Here is a 14543-nt window from a genome sequence, read left to right as displayed (position 1 = left end):
GAGAGATACCGTGCGTCCGATGTTTCTTCCTAGTCCACGCGACATTGAGTGAGAATTCATTTTACGATGCTCCTAGGACATTGTTTGCACTTGTGATACAATTAGATCTGTCCGTTTGGCTCAAGGGACATGATGACACGACTCAACGCATTGACGACCCGAGGCATCCTCTACCGCTCCGGACGCGCTATGCACGTGTGTACGTATTGCCTTGGGACCTGGTTACGACCAGCAGACTGGTACAGCGCCTGAACAAATGCGCAATATGTCACGGAGGACACGGCGCAAGACTAGATAGTTCTACGTAGGGTACAATCCTTGTGACAAGGGCAACGAGCTAGACAAACACAGGAGGTTACAGGCGACGCGGCGGACAGCATTGCACGGACATTCCCATTAATACGAATGTGGGGTGTGAGGTAGGTAGGTGGCCCAGGGAAGGAGCGCGAGGGGGGATGTGAACGAGAGCGAGCGCGGAATGAGCGAAGAGCCTAAGGAGTGACATTGACCAAAGTGCGTGCGAAGTAACCAGGGTTGATTAACCATGTACAACCGGAAGGACGAAGGGCCCGAGAGCGAGGCATAGGTCCGCGACGGAGTGTCTACGGGGAAGCAAGAGGATGTGGATGTGCGGAGAGAAAGGAGCAGTGACAGAAATGTAGAGGGAGTGACAAGGTGCGTGCATGTTCCATGGACATAGAGATGGGAGTGAAGGTTGCCTAGCGCAACGAACTCCCATCGAACTCAAAGCCGTCGGCGTCGAGATCCAAGGGTGTCATGTCGCCGAGGTGCTGTTCATGTTCGGGACGCAGGTTCAAGCTGCCCGGCGAGCCGGTCATAATGGAGAAGCTCGCTGTCGTTGGGGAGATGTTTCCTGCTGACGACACGGACCTGTTCGCCCTATGGCTGTAGGCTCGTGACGAGGGAGCCTTGGGGATAGAGCTGGGCGACGCCCCATTCAGACGAGCATACACCATGGTGGGGGAGCCCGGCGGCGAAGAAGAGTTCATGGACATGGCACCGAAGGACTCGGGCGAGACGCCCTCTTCTTGCATGATCATAGACATATTGGACGGCAGGGTCGCAAAGACAGACGACGTGCCGCTCATCCGTTTCCGGTTGGGAGGAACGAAGCCGTCTGCGTTATCCATGGGCGTCTCGGGAGAGGTGAAGGGAGGCTCCGGCGAAGAGTACGCCGATGGGTGCCCTCGCGCACGGAGAAGCGAGTTATTCCGAGAGTGCGTAAGGCTCCGATGCCCTGAGGAAGCAGGGCTCCCATAACGTTTGGGGTACATGGCGTTGGGCGGCAGGGCCGGACCCTGCGAGTAGAGAATCTGTTGAATCCGCTCCTGCGCGTCCGCGAGCTTGTCTTCGAGCATCTGGATGCGATCGCGCAGCTCTCCGTTCTCGTCGCGCAACATCTTCGTCGTGCGCTGCGAGTCCGCCAACGCGCCAAGGAGAGCGCTTGTCTCCAGCGCGTGCTTGTCTTGGAGTAGCTGGATCTCGGATTGCATGGAAGATGCGGATACAGATGTGGCCGCCGTCGACGCGCTGGAGAAGACTGTGCGGGGAGTGGAGGTAGCATCCCCATCTGCATATGCAGCCGCGCGCGAGGCACTCCGCGCGCCCCACGACGAACTCGACCCGGCCTCGGAAAACGCCATACGCGAAGGCGTGTATCTCGAGCGCGAATCCCGGTCAATACTGCTCCGGGTGGTACCAAAGCGCGAAGGAGGTCGACTGGCGCTGACTGAGGATTCCTTCTCAAAGTCAAGCAGGCCAGCGGCTGCAAAGGCCTTCGCCGTGCGGGGGCCAAGCCAGTCGGTCATTGACCGGGGCGCTGGCACCGACGGAGGGTGCATCGGCGACTTGGGCGTAACACGGTTTTCGATCACGCTCGTGCTCCGTTTCCGCGTGCGAATACTACCAGTGAGTCGTGGACGCTCCATCTCCATACTCGGCCGGTGGTCTTGTAGGCGGCTGGGTGCAGTACCGATCGAGGAAGACGGCCTGGACGACGGAGAAGCCGAGTCGGCTTCCCAGCCATTGGTTTGACTGGAGTTGAAGCGCGATAATGGCGGACGCGAGCCTGAAGAGGAAGATGGACGTGAGGGTGTCATGAGCCGCGAGGCCGGGGTACGCCGTGCATCGGCGTTGCCACCACTTCCGGGTCGTCGGAAAGACGAGGAGGCAGAGGCCTCAAAGGATGATCCACGCGTGAGCCGACTAACAGCGGATGCGGATCCGACGGACGTGGGACGCTCGGGGCTGGAGGACATGGCACGACCAGACGGGGTACGAGAAGTGGGGGAAGGAAGACCTGAAGTCGCCGTCCCAAACATAGGACGGTCCGACACAGACCTGGTGATGCGGGGAAGGGAGGTGGAGGAGGGTAGACGCGGGGCAGCGGATAGGGAGGAAGTTGTGATCCGGCGCATCGACGTACTTGGCAGCATCTCAGTCGACAGCGACGGTGAGGCGGAAGAGAACGACGGGTTCTTGGGAGGTGGGGGTGGAGGTGGACTGGAGGTCGGAGAGGGTATCGCGTTGATAGCTATGAGAAGCGCGGGCTCTGCGCTATGCTGCACTCGGTTTGGACTGAGTAGCGCCGCGAGCTCGGGATCAAGGGAATCCATGTTGAAGCTGGTATCGGGGCTCTCTGGTGTTCGTTCTCGACTGATCGCGGAGTCGGAAGGCACGTCGTCAACGACGACGCCTTGCAGCCAGTCCTGCTTGTCGCCAGTCTCCGACAACGCGGCAAGGACTTCGCTCGTGAGTTTTGAAGTCGAGAGATCGAGAGCTGAGGTATCATTAGATGGCGATGAGCTTCCATGCCGGGTATTGCGCGGTGGGGGATGCAGTGCCTGAGGCTGGAATGCCTGCGGGCTGATATCTTGGAGTGACTCTTGTTCGCTTTCCGCCTGCGAAGTGTCTAGACTTGGCAAGTGCTTTGAGATCCCTGAAGTCTCCGATTCGAGGATGGTGGACAGCTCGGTCGCAGCGAGTGCGGGAGTATCGGAGGAAGATGCTATGTGACACGGGGCATGAACATATCGACATGGCGGAAGCAGCAGAGCAAGACATACCTGCGCTATCTGTGACTGGACTGTGCGAGCGGGACGACTGAGCGGTGGAAGACTTTGTGGTGTGTGATGGATCGCTGGACTTGGGCTGGCGAGAGCTTGACGCCTTCGTCTTCTCGCCACCAGGACGAGGCAAGTCGATAGATAGGACGTAATCGTCTTCGGAACGCCTCGACGTGAGTTGTGGTGAGGACGTGCGCCGCTCTACGTTCACGGAACGGCGAATGGGCCCTAGAGTGCTGAAGTGACTCTTGGGAATAGCGGACACGCTCGAGCTCGACGCATGCTTGCTGCTGCCACCAACACCGAACGAGAGGAAATTTCGAAATGAACGGAAAGGGGTGCTCCCTCCGCTTGTTGGAGATGATGGACTCGAGGACGCGGTGGACAACGTAGGACTACCACTCACGGACGGATATCGGGATGGAGGTACGAGTCCGAGATGAGGCGAAGGGACCGCGCTGGGGATTGATGTGTGCGACGCGCGAGGCGTCATAACAGGAATCTGTGAAACCCTCTGTGTTTCCGCCATATCGATAGTATCCCCTCGTCGTGTGTATGGTCGCAGGTTCACTGAACAGCAGGCATGCTAGGCGCGGAGCAGGATAGTGCGTTAAGCGAGATCTGGAGTTTGTCACGGTGATACGCTGGAGCTGGCAGCGAGTAATGGCAGCTCAGACGAGACGAGATGAGAGGACGATGACCCAGAAGCAGCTCGTCGTCGAGGTCGGCGTTGAGATTCAGAACAGAGAAACAACTCGTTCGGGTAAATCCCGCCTAGTGATCGGTTCCTGGAAGTTATGGTCCTTATCATACACTTAAATTATTGTGGGTCAACGGACGCCTGCAGCAAGTAAGCAAGGGAGTAGACCGGGATAAAACATCACCTCACAGGTCTTTAAGGAAGGGCATGGAACTTTGTCTTGGATGGCTGTCTTGTATGTCCACGGTTCTCCAAGTCCCCTGCACCTGCAGTAGTACCATAATGTGACATATTGAACGGTGGAACATAATATAATTGCCATTCATTCTTTGCCCAAGCACGCATATTCACCTGAGTCCATGCCTGTGGGTGGTCAAAGTCAAGGTTACGATCTATCGTGTAGCTTCCAGAGAGAAAGTACTCAGAGCTTGAACCTTTGGTTAGTCTAGGCGGTAAGTATGCCAAACAAGGGCGAGAGTTTGCCCATATAAGGCAACCTCCGTGGCGAACACGTGGCAACCAGACTTCCTCAGACTCTGCGTCCGACGACAAGTTCAATTCTTGCAGCATACCTAAACGTGCCGTCTTGTTGCTCTCACTTCGCGTGTGGTTAAGTGATCATCTACGGCGTCTTAGCGATGCCGAAGAAGCTGAAACTCGAACGCATCGACCCCAGTACTTCCGCTGAGGAATTCTTCTCCAATTTTGTCTCTAAGCGCAAGCCCGTGGTTTTGCGCGGCTTGCTCAACGATAATGCATTCAAAGGCAGGCAATGGGTATGTGTTCGAGAGCCCAGCCGTCAAAGCTTAATCTAATACGCTTACAACACAGACAGACCTGACCTACCTCGCCACGAAGGCCGGCGATGTTGAGGTTCTGGTCGAGCCTATCCACCCCACAGCGAACCAGTATGGTACCGACGTGGACCGTGTACCCATGCCCTTCCGCGATTTCCTCAAGTCTCTTCGCGATGATAAGGGCCCACATCCGTATCTTACTACCCAGTATTCCGATGAAGACCCGGACGCAGAGACCGTTTTCCCACCACCGACCAACGCCCTGAAGGACGAGTTTCCAACCGTTCCACGTATCATGGGCAACCTGTTCTTACAGCAGGTGAACCTCTGGCTCGGAAAGTCAAAAGAGGGCTCATCGTCTGGCCTCGTAAGTCCTCTGACATGAACGTGTGTGCGGAGCTGACCGATTGGTCCCGCAGCACCACGACTTCCATGACAACCTCTACTGCCTCCTGCAAGGCAAGAAGCGTTTCGTGCTCTTCCCGCCCTCAGAGATCCAGAACCTTTATCCGTACGGCAGTCTTGACACGGTCCATCCGAACGGCCTCATCTCGTACGAGGACTGTCCCGTGCGCGCCGACGGCCTGTCGAAACGTGCCGCGTGCAAGGCTCGCATCGGTGCGCTTGAACGTCAGATCGACGCACTGAAGGCGACGAGCAAAGGGAAGAGCAAAGGGCACTCGAAGGAGATGAAGAAACTTATCAACGCCCATGACGAAGCTTTGGACGAGCTCGCTATGCTTGCACTCGATGATCAGGGAGGCGAAGATGAGGTCGACGACTTCGATGCTCTTATGGGCGACCTCGACGATGTTGAGGCGGAGCTCTCCGCAGGTCCCTCCGAAAGTGCTGCAGACGAGGACGGCGACGACGAGGAAGCGGAGGAGTGGTTTGGCATCGGTACCTCCAAGAGCGACAACGAGGATGAGGACGATGAGGACGCAGAATCGGACGAAGGCGACAGTGAGGACGAAGACCCTGGAGATGCCCTCTCCGAGGAGAAGTCAAGCGAACCATCCTCATTCTCCCGCATCCCCACCGCGCATCTCCACCAGTTCCTCGACCTCCCCACCACCGCGTCCCTACCGCCCGACTTCTCACCATCTGACTTCCCCGGCCTGCGCAAGGCGACCGCGCCGTACGTCGTCGAGCTTTCTGCGGGCGAGATGCTCTATCTGCCGGCCTCATGGTGGCACGAGGTCACTTCGACGTCGCCGGATGACGCCAAGGAAGGCGACGTCCATATGGCGTTCAACTACTGGTTCTATCCGCCTGATGCGCTCGACAACTTTGAAAAGCCGTACGAGGACTCGCTCGTGTGGGGCCATCTGCGCAGCAAGGGACGGCCGGAGCGGCGCGATGCTCCGGCGGAGAGAGTGAAGGTGGGAAAGCGAGGGAGGGACAAGGGCGATAGCGAGGGCCTGAAGAAAGCGAAACGCTAGGTGTACGGGATGCGGATGAGAGTAAAGAAAAATTGTGCGTGCGTCACTCATGATTACTGAGGCGATATGGATTGATAACTCCTCGGACGTCACCTTGAGCAGCGGGAGTTGGGAGGTAAGTAGGGCGCTGTAAGTTGTCCTGGGAGCGACATTACGTTGGTAGCTACAGCATCGGGCCCCCAAAACGGTGATATCATGGTCGGCGGCATGAATTAACACCGGAGTGAGTCAGCGATTATCCATTAGAATTCAAGGTTAGCCTGCGATCGCGCTGTATATGGTCTGCCGGCGCACCCCAAGAAGAGCGGGGCAGCGAACTCTTGCCGCATGTGCGCTCTCGCAGGTGGTAAGTAAATAAATCTATATCTATGCGTGTAATGTCCCAGCACAATGACGGATTCCTGCAGGTTTCCCTCGTTACTCACCAAAGGATGTGAAGGCGCAAGACTCTGTCAAATAGCCAATGGTCATACTTGTAACCGTCCTACTTTCAGCGGTTGAAGTGTTCAGTGCTTCGATTCAGCGACAGTGACATGCAAGTGCCTGCGGAGAGCCCGCGAGAGAGCGGCGCAGGCTGACTGGCATGGACCGCTGACATGAACCCAGTTCACGACATCTCTGCGTCATGGAACCCATTCAGTCGTGCATGACGTGGGTATGTGGTCTGAACGAAAGTCCCGGGAACGGTACGGTCAAGTCATGTCTCTCTGGGGCCTCTTGGCGTTAGTTCGGTGCACTTCCACCGAGCGAGACCGGTACGTCGTCCATTGCTTAGTCTCCGACTGTACCCCCGTATCTATGATCATGCTCCGCAGGTTCGAAGGCCAGAGCAGGGACCAGATGACCCTGCTATCATCGCTAACCCTTTCAAGCTCAGCTCTTCTGAGCCTTGTATGGTGTCTTTTGTGTATCCGGTATGATATCGATCCGCCTGCTCGCAAGCCGATTATCTGATGAACTGCTCGGAGGATCCGGCGTGCCCTGGCGTGCCGTGGCAAGATGTCACTGCTACTTCGCCTCTGTTCAATGCCGAGGTAGCCACTAATCTAGACTCGTCGAGCAATGTCGTTGTTGCTTGAGCTCGGAATAGACACCTGAGCCTGAGAGGACAACTACGCATCAACTATGCTCTGCGCAAGGCGACCCGGCCATATATCGATGTCTCAAATGCTGTTGTTGCGTTTCCAAGCCGGCAACTCATCAAGATACCGAGGCTGGTCAGATATCGATAACGTGTCAGACATGGCACGGTCGCACGTCCAGTAAAGTCCTTAATTTCTCCCACCTACTCACGAGTGTCTGACTCACTGTGCGGAGTTAAGAGCCTAATCCGCAGAAATGAGGTTCTGTTCGGGACCCTAGATATTGTACATTCACGAAAGACTTCGAATACTGGTTAGTTCCTTCAAACCCTCCAATACTCCAGGCTGGATGCAGCTCGCTCGAAGGGGAATGCGCCATCCCACTTCATGACGTCCATCTGACTGTCGTTAACCGCCGAGCGCAACTCGTGGACCACCTCTCGCGCCGCCTGGAAGTCCGCAACTCGACCGCCCTCGATCTCCTCCTTGGAGCTCTGGATGGCTTGGCTGATGTCGGCGTCGATTTCCGCCAGCGCATCATCCATAGCGCTATCCTCCTCCCACCTCAACCCCACCGTGGCGCTCACTACGCGCGTGAGGATCTTCAGGCTCGCAAAGCCCATCCCGGACCCGTACAAGGTACGGGTGCGTATCAGGATATCGTGCAGCTTCTCCGATGGAGTTGCCGTCTTCTCTCCTGACCCGGCACTGAATATCTCGGTGGTGTCGGGTACGGCGGTAGCGTTCACTCGGAGAAGCCGCTGTCGGGCTGCGGAGGTGAACGCCTGGGCCACAGAAGGAGGGCTCGTGGCCAGCATACCGCGCACGATCGCACGGAGACTGGATGCGGAGCGTCTGGGTCAGCTGCGACAAGCATCACGGTGACTTGGCTTACTCCTCAAGGTTAGCGTTGGCGATAAAGGTGTCAACCATGAGGTTCCTGCGAGTGTGGTTTTAGTAGTGGGTTACCGTGGGTGTATGAGCGGGTACTGACACATGTCCAAGAACAGGACGAGCGTCTCCCGGGGTACGCGGCCCAGCGGGACTGTCAGGCGGCTGAGCCAGTGCGGGCATGTTGGAGTCCGGTAAGCGGTGAATGGTGTCGCTGGAGGGATCGCCCTGCTAGACAATGGGCACAGCGCCTGGCTCTTTATACAGGTACACATGGGTTATCATCAAAGGGCAAATTTTCTATGTAAGTAGTTTTTTTTGTATTGCCTCATGTTCGAATAACGAGTTTAGCACGGCATATCAAACTTACCGGAAAGCGTTGCATGGAGGCGCTCAACAGCGCGCCAACCAAAGTGACCGCCGAGTTCGCAGCCTGAGTGCTGTGGTCGCCCTGCCGGGGCTCACTCGAGTCGGCGTACTACAGGAATCCCGCTTGAGTGTCCATGTCGTCGTCGCTCAGACGTGCGGGATTCGTTTACTCACCGAGCTCGCCATATAACCTCGCGAATGCGACCAGGATGCTCCAGCATACCCAGCTATGCAGTTGGAACAGTTCACACTCGCCCCCGCGACACCTCTTCCCAGGATCTGGGTTGGTCTTTGGCAGCTGTCCAGTAACGCTTGGGGTAGCGCCCCCGCCCATAGGATTCCTGATGCGATGGCCACTCACATACGAAAAGGTTACATCGCATTCGGTGAGCCTGTTCCCTTGTTTGTTCTAGGTCAACGCTGACCACAACTTGACAGACATGGTAAGTCTTCGCTGCATATGTGACATTCCGCGCTCAAGTACTTGCTTCTCGTCTGCATCTAGGGTATGTTCTTCCGTTCTGATAAGAGGCTGCATCTGACGACGATACGACTCAGCGGACCATTATGGCCCCGCGGAAGTTCTCTTCGTAAGTCTCTAGGACACCAACCCCGCACAACACCATGTTGATATAGGGCGTCATAGGGACAGTTCATCAGGAACCTTCCTGCTGATATTCCTCGTCCGTTTGGCGCCACGAAGTGGTGCGTTTTCGAGCCAATGGAAGTGACGTACGACCGAGTACAAGCGGCCGTGGACGAGAGACGCACCCGGATGAATACTCAGCGCCTGGATCTTCTACAGGTGAGCACCCCACCGCAGTTCGCTGCGGTCGTATGATTCATATCATACGCGCATGCAGTTCTTTTGGCAGAATTACAGGGATAGAAGCTACATCACAGCCATTGAGCACCTTCTCAAGCTACGCTCCATTGGGAAGATACGCAACTTGGGGCTGTGTAACTTCGATACGGCGAGGACGGAAGAAATTTGCGTCACCTTTGGCAGGGGCTGCATCGTCTCTAACCAAGTTCAGGTTCGCTGAGTCCTTTTCCGCTCTTAGTTGAGCGATTTGACCGAAAGTTCTCGGCAGTTCTCTATCATAGACGTCAGGCCCCTCCATGGCATGAACGACCTCTGCCAGCGGTACGGTTTCAAGATATTGGCATATGGCGTGCTGGTACGCATAAGCATTACGTCTACACGTTCATCTTCGGAACCTTGACGTGGACGTCGGATCCAGTGCGGTGGGCTTCTCACCGACCGGTGGCTGGGTAAGCCGGAGCCAGAGTTATACTCGGGCCAACTGAACCCTTCCCAACGAAAGGTACGTCATCTTCCGGCTTCGTCTCTTCAAAGGATTATGAGCTCACATGCCACACTGCGATAGTATCTCGATGTGATTTTGCGCGCGTGGGGCACCTGGAACCTCTTTCAGACCCTCCTCCGCCTCCTTCGGGATATCGCAGACCGCCACGGTGGTGTTAGCATCGCTAACATCGCCACCCGCTGGGTATTGGAGCACCCATTCGTTGGCGCTGTGATATTAGGTGCGGTACCGCTTCCCAGCTTCGTCATAGACTTGTCGACACGCTGACATCGCCGCCGTTGATGCTGGTTGATGGTCTTCCTAGGAGCGCGACTGGGCCTCAGTGACAACAGCGACGACAACGCGAGAGTGTTCACGTTCTCGCTCACGGAGAGAGATAAGGCGGATATCGAAGTGATCTTGGCGCAGTCGAACAGCAGGAACATGATCATGTCAATTGGGGATTGTGGGGCAGAGTACCGAGCGGCATAGCCTACTCGGTCGCAGTTCCTGCTGACCTAGCCACTCTCTGTTCCCCGACCGAAGCGTGCCCTCATTGCAAATGCGTGTCATTCCGTGTCGTGTGATGCTGCTCGTGGTATGATGTACATCTAATGAGAATGCCGAAGGTGATAAATGTATGGATCGAGGAAGTGTATGACTATTGGACCGGACGACATATTGTGTGCATGAACGCCAAGCGTGACAAAGCACCCCTGAAAGTTAGTATACTACAGAGAATTGATCTACAACATGTTAATACATTGCGTGTGTACCTGAGATCCAGGCGTAGTCCGTGCTTCAAGCATGCCAAATCCGGAAAGATGGATAGAAAAAAGAACGATGTGGCGGAAATGCGAGATTAGAGCTTGCTTATGGAACTGGATGCAAGGGTGGTTGTGGTCGAAAGCCGCGTGATCGGTTGCAGCTTCTTCTTCACCTCGCGGAGTATGGTCGTCTTCGGCTGCCAGTCGTCAAAGGCGTCTCGCAGCTGCGCGAACTCCCGTGAGAAGAAATGCGAGATCTTGGCGTCCGCAATCATATCGCGAAGTAGCCACGGGATCTAGCGGACAACGATGAGTTCACACCTGCATAGCCCTAGATGGATCCATAGGCGGTCGCATACCTCGTAGTCGTTCTGCTCTTCGACAGCGTTGAATGGATTCATCACAAGTTCGGCGTCGGAGTTAGAGCCGTCGTTGGTCATGAAGAAGTACTTCACGGCAAGCCTGGCAGTTGATGGAAGTTAGATAAGCACTGGATCTGTGCGACCAATGACACTCACGAGTACGTAGCAGGCTCCTCATAGGCAGTTGAATGCCCAACTCCGCTCAGCGTGCCAGCGGTCGCTTCGGATAAGTGAGCCAGCAGACCTCGATCAGACAACCCCGCATTCATGATGCGTATTAGAAGGATCAGTAGGTTAGAGAGGAAATCAGATGAACTGAGGGAGGTGGTTAAATCAGATAGAAGAGCGGATAAAGGTCACACGCACTGATATGCATCGCTGTCAATATACAAAGCGCGCAGGATCCTAGGATGCGACGCTGCGGTAAACACCCCGGAATAAACCGGAACGACCTGGTCGTTCAAGGATGCGATGTAGACCACCTTCGTCTGCAAAAAATATCAACACGAGGGGCAGCAATCACTTGATACAAGGCACATACCCCATGATGGAGGATGTTCCTCAGTGCACCCGCATAGTTCTTCGACAGTTTGGACTCCGTGTTCTGACGTCCGAGGTCAGTATATGGCTCATAATCGGATACACCATGATCAATCACGTACCTGGAACTCGAACAACTCTCGTGCGGATGCATTCTCCACGTACTAGAAGAGCAGCGTTAGCCGCACAGCGATCACCGCGATCATGAAGTGACATACCTGGAAGTAGGGCTGTAACAGCGAGCTCGTCTTCATGTACCGAAGAGGGCCAAGATGAATGCCACACAGCGATAACAAGCAGACTTTCTGTGCTTGAGCGGCAGGCACAGTGGCTGCGCCACCAGCCGCTATTGAGGCTGCGGTCTTGGCAAGCGTGTCGACGCTGCGCGAGGTCAGGATGTGTCCATCCTCGATCAAGCGGTCAATGAGATGTGTCGAGACGACACCGCCTTGTGAGTGGCTGGCGACAAAAATGACATCGGCGGCGTGCAGGTCTTCCATCCACTCCTCGTTGTCCAACAGGTGGTTGTACACTCTGTTGGTGGCGTTAGATCCGACGGGGCTGCGCATCACGAGGTGGCACCACTTACCTCGAGACCTTCTTGCGGATGGTGCCATCGCCCTCGAGCGGCATCGGAGTTATCTTCTTGAACTTGAAACCGTTCTCGTCGGCGAACTGCTCGAGCGCCTGCACGGTCATGTTGACGAACTTGCTGCTCGAAGATGGCAGCTGCAGATCATAGGCAGGAAGATAATTGCATGAGCTTCGACGCATGCGACAAGACCTCATTTCTGTCACTTACCCCGCCCGCGAGCGTCCTCGTCACCGCGCCTGTGTAGATGGGGTAAGACCAGCGGTGTTAGTGCATGTGTTCGAGCCGCTGCGCTGCGCCGGCCATTGTGGGAAAGAGCACTCACCAGGCGACCAGCCAGCAACCCCGATCACCACGACCCTGCATCCGCCATTGAGAATATAGGGGTTCAACTGCTCGCCGAGCACGTCCAACGCCTTCGGAAGCTCCTGGCCAAACATCAGGATCTCTGGGGCATGTTCAGCGCCCTGCTGTCCTGTGGGCGGGGCCGCCCATGTACCAAATTGCTCACGCTCCTTGCCCTTGCCCTTCCTCCCCTTCCCACGGGCGCCTTCAGAGAAAAGCGCTCCGGCGATGGACGAGAGCGCACCGGTGAGCTTCGACTTCGCAGTCGGAGTGCGGGGGGGAGGGTGTGACCGGGGAGGCGAGTGGAACGTGTCGGCCCACGTAGGCAGGACAAGATTTGGAGCTTGCGGCTTGGCGCTATTGGGAGGCGTAGAAACTTTCGAAGACTTTGAAGGGGTGGGCGAAGGTGAACGAGCCCCGCGCGTCGTGTCGCGCTTGATTGACTCTGAGTCCGTCAGCGGCGGCGCTGGAGGTTCTTGCTTCTTCGGCTCCCGCTCCTTGGGAGGAGGCCCAGCAGGCGATTTCTTGGGAGACTTGGGCGTGGGCGGCGGCGATGGTGACGAGGGCTTCGGAGACGTCGAGAGCAACGAGAGAGCCTTCGGCGACGCGGCGGCTCGCTGGACGTCCTTGCTCGTGGGGACTTCGATCGCAACGGAGGGATCAGGTTCGTCGTCGATATCCATGACCTCCATACCGCTATCCTTGTTCTCAGTTACTTCATTTGTGACCGCCTTCATCGTAGCCGCGCGCGACACGAAGAAAGACATCCAGCCCGACTTGTTGTCTGCGACAGTAGACTGTATCGGGTTGGCCGCCTCAGGAGCCTCGCGGACGGCCGCAGGCTCGGGCGACGGAGACGGCTTCGGGGTCTGCTCCTCCTGGTCACGTGCAAGGGCCTCTTCCTTGACCATCTCCGACTCTGTCTTTGGGGCGTCTGTCGAGCCAGATGCGCTCGAATCCTTGGGTGGCTCAGTGTTCGATGCGCTCGCAGATGATGAATACCAAGCCCAGGGAGAGTACCAAGTCGAACCTGGACTCTTCGCCGTTTCCGCGGAAAACACGGACGCAGGCTTGCCGTCCGCCTTCTGCTTCTGCTCATGGGAAACGGAAGCGTCCTGCGTGTCGTTCTGGTCGTCGTTCTGCTGAGGCTGCGACTCCGGCGCCTGCGCGGCAGCATCTGAGGGCTGCTCGACCGGCGCAGGCGGCTGGGCGTCAGCTGCCGCGGAGGCCGGAGGCTCTGACGAAACCTTAGCTGTGTCCTCGCTAGAACCGTCGTCGTCCTTGCTATCTGACGGCTTTGACGAAGGATCCTGGCCATGGCCGCCCCAGCTGATGTAGTCCCACCACGAGGCAGAACGAGAATCAGCAGCGCCCGAGTTATCGGTAGTCTCCTGAGCAGCGGCGGGTTGTGGAGGGTGTTCATCCGGAGTCGGCGGAACTACGTTGATGACCTGCGGTGTAGCCTCGGTCTCATTGGTAATAGGCGCCTCTGTCTTCGTAGCGTCTGTAGCTGCGCCGTCGCCGTCAGGAAATTGCCACGCATAGTAACAGCGGTAGAACTCACCACTCGTGGGTTGGCTCGTCTCCGCACTTTCGGCGGGAGAAAGTTCCCGAACATCTTCCGCCTGGGCCGATGCGACCGCCTGGTCGAGAGGGACCTTCGGTCGTCCAAGCAGCGGCAGGCGGAGAGTGAATCGGCTCGTCGTCGGGTTCAGCGACGAGATAGAGGGCTTCCGGTCAGCAGTCTTCTGGTCCTGAGACTCGACAATCGCCTGGGGACTAATGATCGGCGTGCTGCCGTCGATGCCGGTGCAGCGCGGCTTGGGGACCTCCTCGTCTATCGACGATATTGAGGTCGCATTGCTGTTCAAGCGCTGGTTGGGAGGGGAATATTGAACGGGGGTGAACGCCATAGGCGTCGCTTGCTTGCTCGATGAAGGAATGGTACGTGGAGGGGACGTGGCGACCGGCGCTTCTGCGGGCGGGGAAATCGAGAGGTCTACGACGTCCGGCTTGGCGGGTGCTGTTGGAACGGAATCTGCCACAGCTGGCTCGGTCGACGATCCACTGGCAGCCGGTTGCACAGTAGAATAACTATCCTTACTCGTCCGCCGTGAACGGGAGAAGCCGAACCAGGACGAGCGCGCAGGCGTGGACTTGGTCGCGCGAACCGTCTTCTGTGGGTCGACCGTCGGGAACGGTACCGGAGCGGTGTCCTGTAGAGCTGTAGAAGCCGTAGCTGCTTCCTGAGGCTGCGCAG

The 14543-nt window shown here is 56.9% G+C and overlaps 5 protein-coding genes across 5 annotated transcripts; 2 read left to right on the top strand and 3 right to left on the bottom strand.

Annotated features, from left to right (window-relative positions):
- Positions 1 to 719: 719 nt before the first annotated feature.
- L226DRAFT_572840 (uncharacterized protein) lies at positions 720 to 3579 on the bottom strand (the record flags this gene model as incomplete). The annotated part of the gene is made up of 2 exons (XM_067684736.1): positions 720 to 3028; positions 3087 to 3579. 2 exons carry the CDS (start codon positions 3577 to 3579, stop codon positions 720 to 722), a joined length of 2802 nt encoding a protein of 933 aa, XP_067533291.1.
- An 845-nt stretch (positions 3580 to 4424) lies between these two features.
- On the top strand, positions 4425 to 6025 carry L226DRAFT_546801 (Clavaminate synthase-like protein; the record flags this gene model as incomplete). The annotated part of the gene is made up of 3 exons (XM_067682448.1): positions 4425 to 4562; positions 4618 to 4950; positions 5003 to 6025. The coding sequence occupies 3 exons, from the start codon at positions 4425 to 4427 to the stop codon at positions 6023 to 6025; spliced, it is 1494 nt and encodes a 497-aa protein (XP_067533290.1).
- A 1311-nt stretch (positions 6026 to 7336) lies between these two features.
- Positions 7337 to 8253, bottom strand: L226DRAFT_511406 (uncharacterized protein). Its single transcript, XM_067678301.1, has 3 exons — positions 8102 to 8253; positions 8003 to 8047; positions 7337 to 7947 (listed from the first exon to the last, which is right to left on the bottom strand). Exons 1-3 carry the CDS (start codon positions 8179 to 8181, stop codon positions 7431 to 7433), a joined length of 642 nt encoding a protein of 213 aa, XP_067533289.1. The 5' UTR covers positions 8182 to 8253; the 3' UTR covers positions 7337 to 7430.
- Positions 8254 to 8596: 343 nt separating this feature from the next.
- On the top strand, positions 8597 to 10169 carry L226DRAFT_466626 (Aldo/keto reductase; the record flags this gene model as incomplete). Its single annotated transcript, XM_067675991.1, has 8 exons — positions 8597 to 8753; positions 8926 to 8957; positions 9014 to 9172; positions 9231 to 9404; positions 9462 to 9548; positions 9612 to 9695; positions 9759 to 9918; positions 10003 to 10169. 8 exons carry the CDS (start codon positions 8597 to 8599, stop codon positions 10167 to 10169), a joined length of 1020 nt encoding a protein of 339 aa, XP_067533288.1.
- A 370-nt stretch (positions 10170 to 10539) lies between these two features.
- On the bottom strand, positions 10540 to 14196 carry L226DRAFT_466538 (uncharacterized protein; the record flags this gene model as incomplete). The annotated part of the gene is made up of 11 exons (XM_067675986.1): positions 10540 to 10740; positions 10804 to 10906; positions 10963 to 11121; positions 11173 to 11294; positions 11348 to 11410; positions 11469 to 11510; positions 11565 to 11880; positions 11936 to 12075; positions 12149 to 12177; positions 12264 to 13787; positions 13851 to 14196. The coding sequence occupies 11 exons, from the start codon at positions 14194 to 14196 to the stop codon at positions 10540 to 10542; spliced, it is 3045 nt and encodes a 1014-aa protein (XP_067533287.1).
- Positions 14197 to 14543: the final 347 nt, after the last annotated feature.

Source organism: Lentinus tigrinus (genome assembly GCF_003813185.1).
Source record: "Lentinus tigrinus ALCF2SS1-7 unplaced genomic scaffold L226scaffold_21, whole genome shotgun sequence".
Lineage (NCBI taxonomy): Eukaryota > Fungi > Basidiomycota > Agaricomycetes > Polyporales > Polyporaceae > Lentinus > Lentinus tigrinus.
This window is presented reverse-complemented; position numbering and strand designations above follow the sequence as displayed.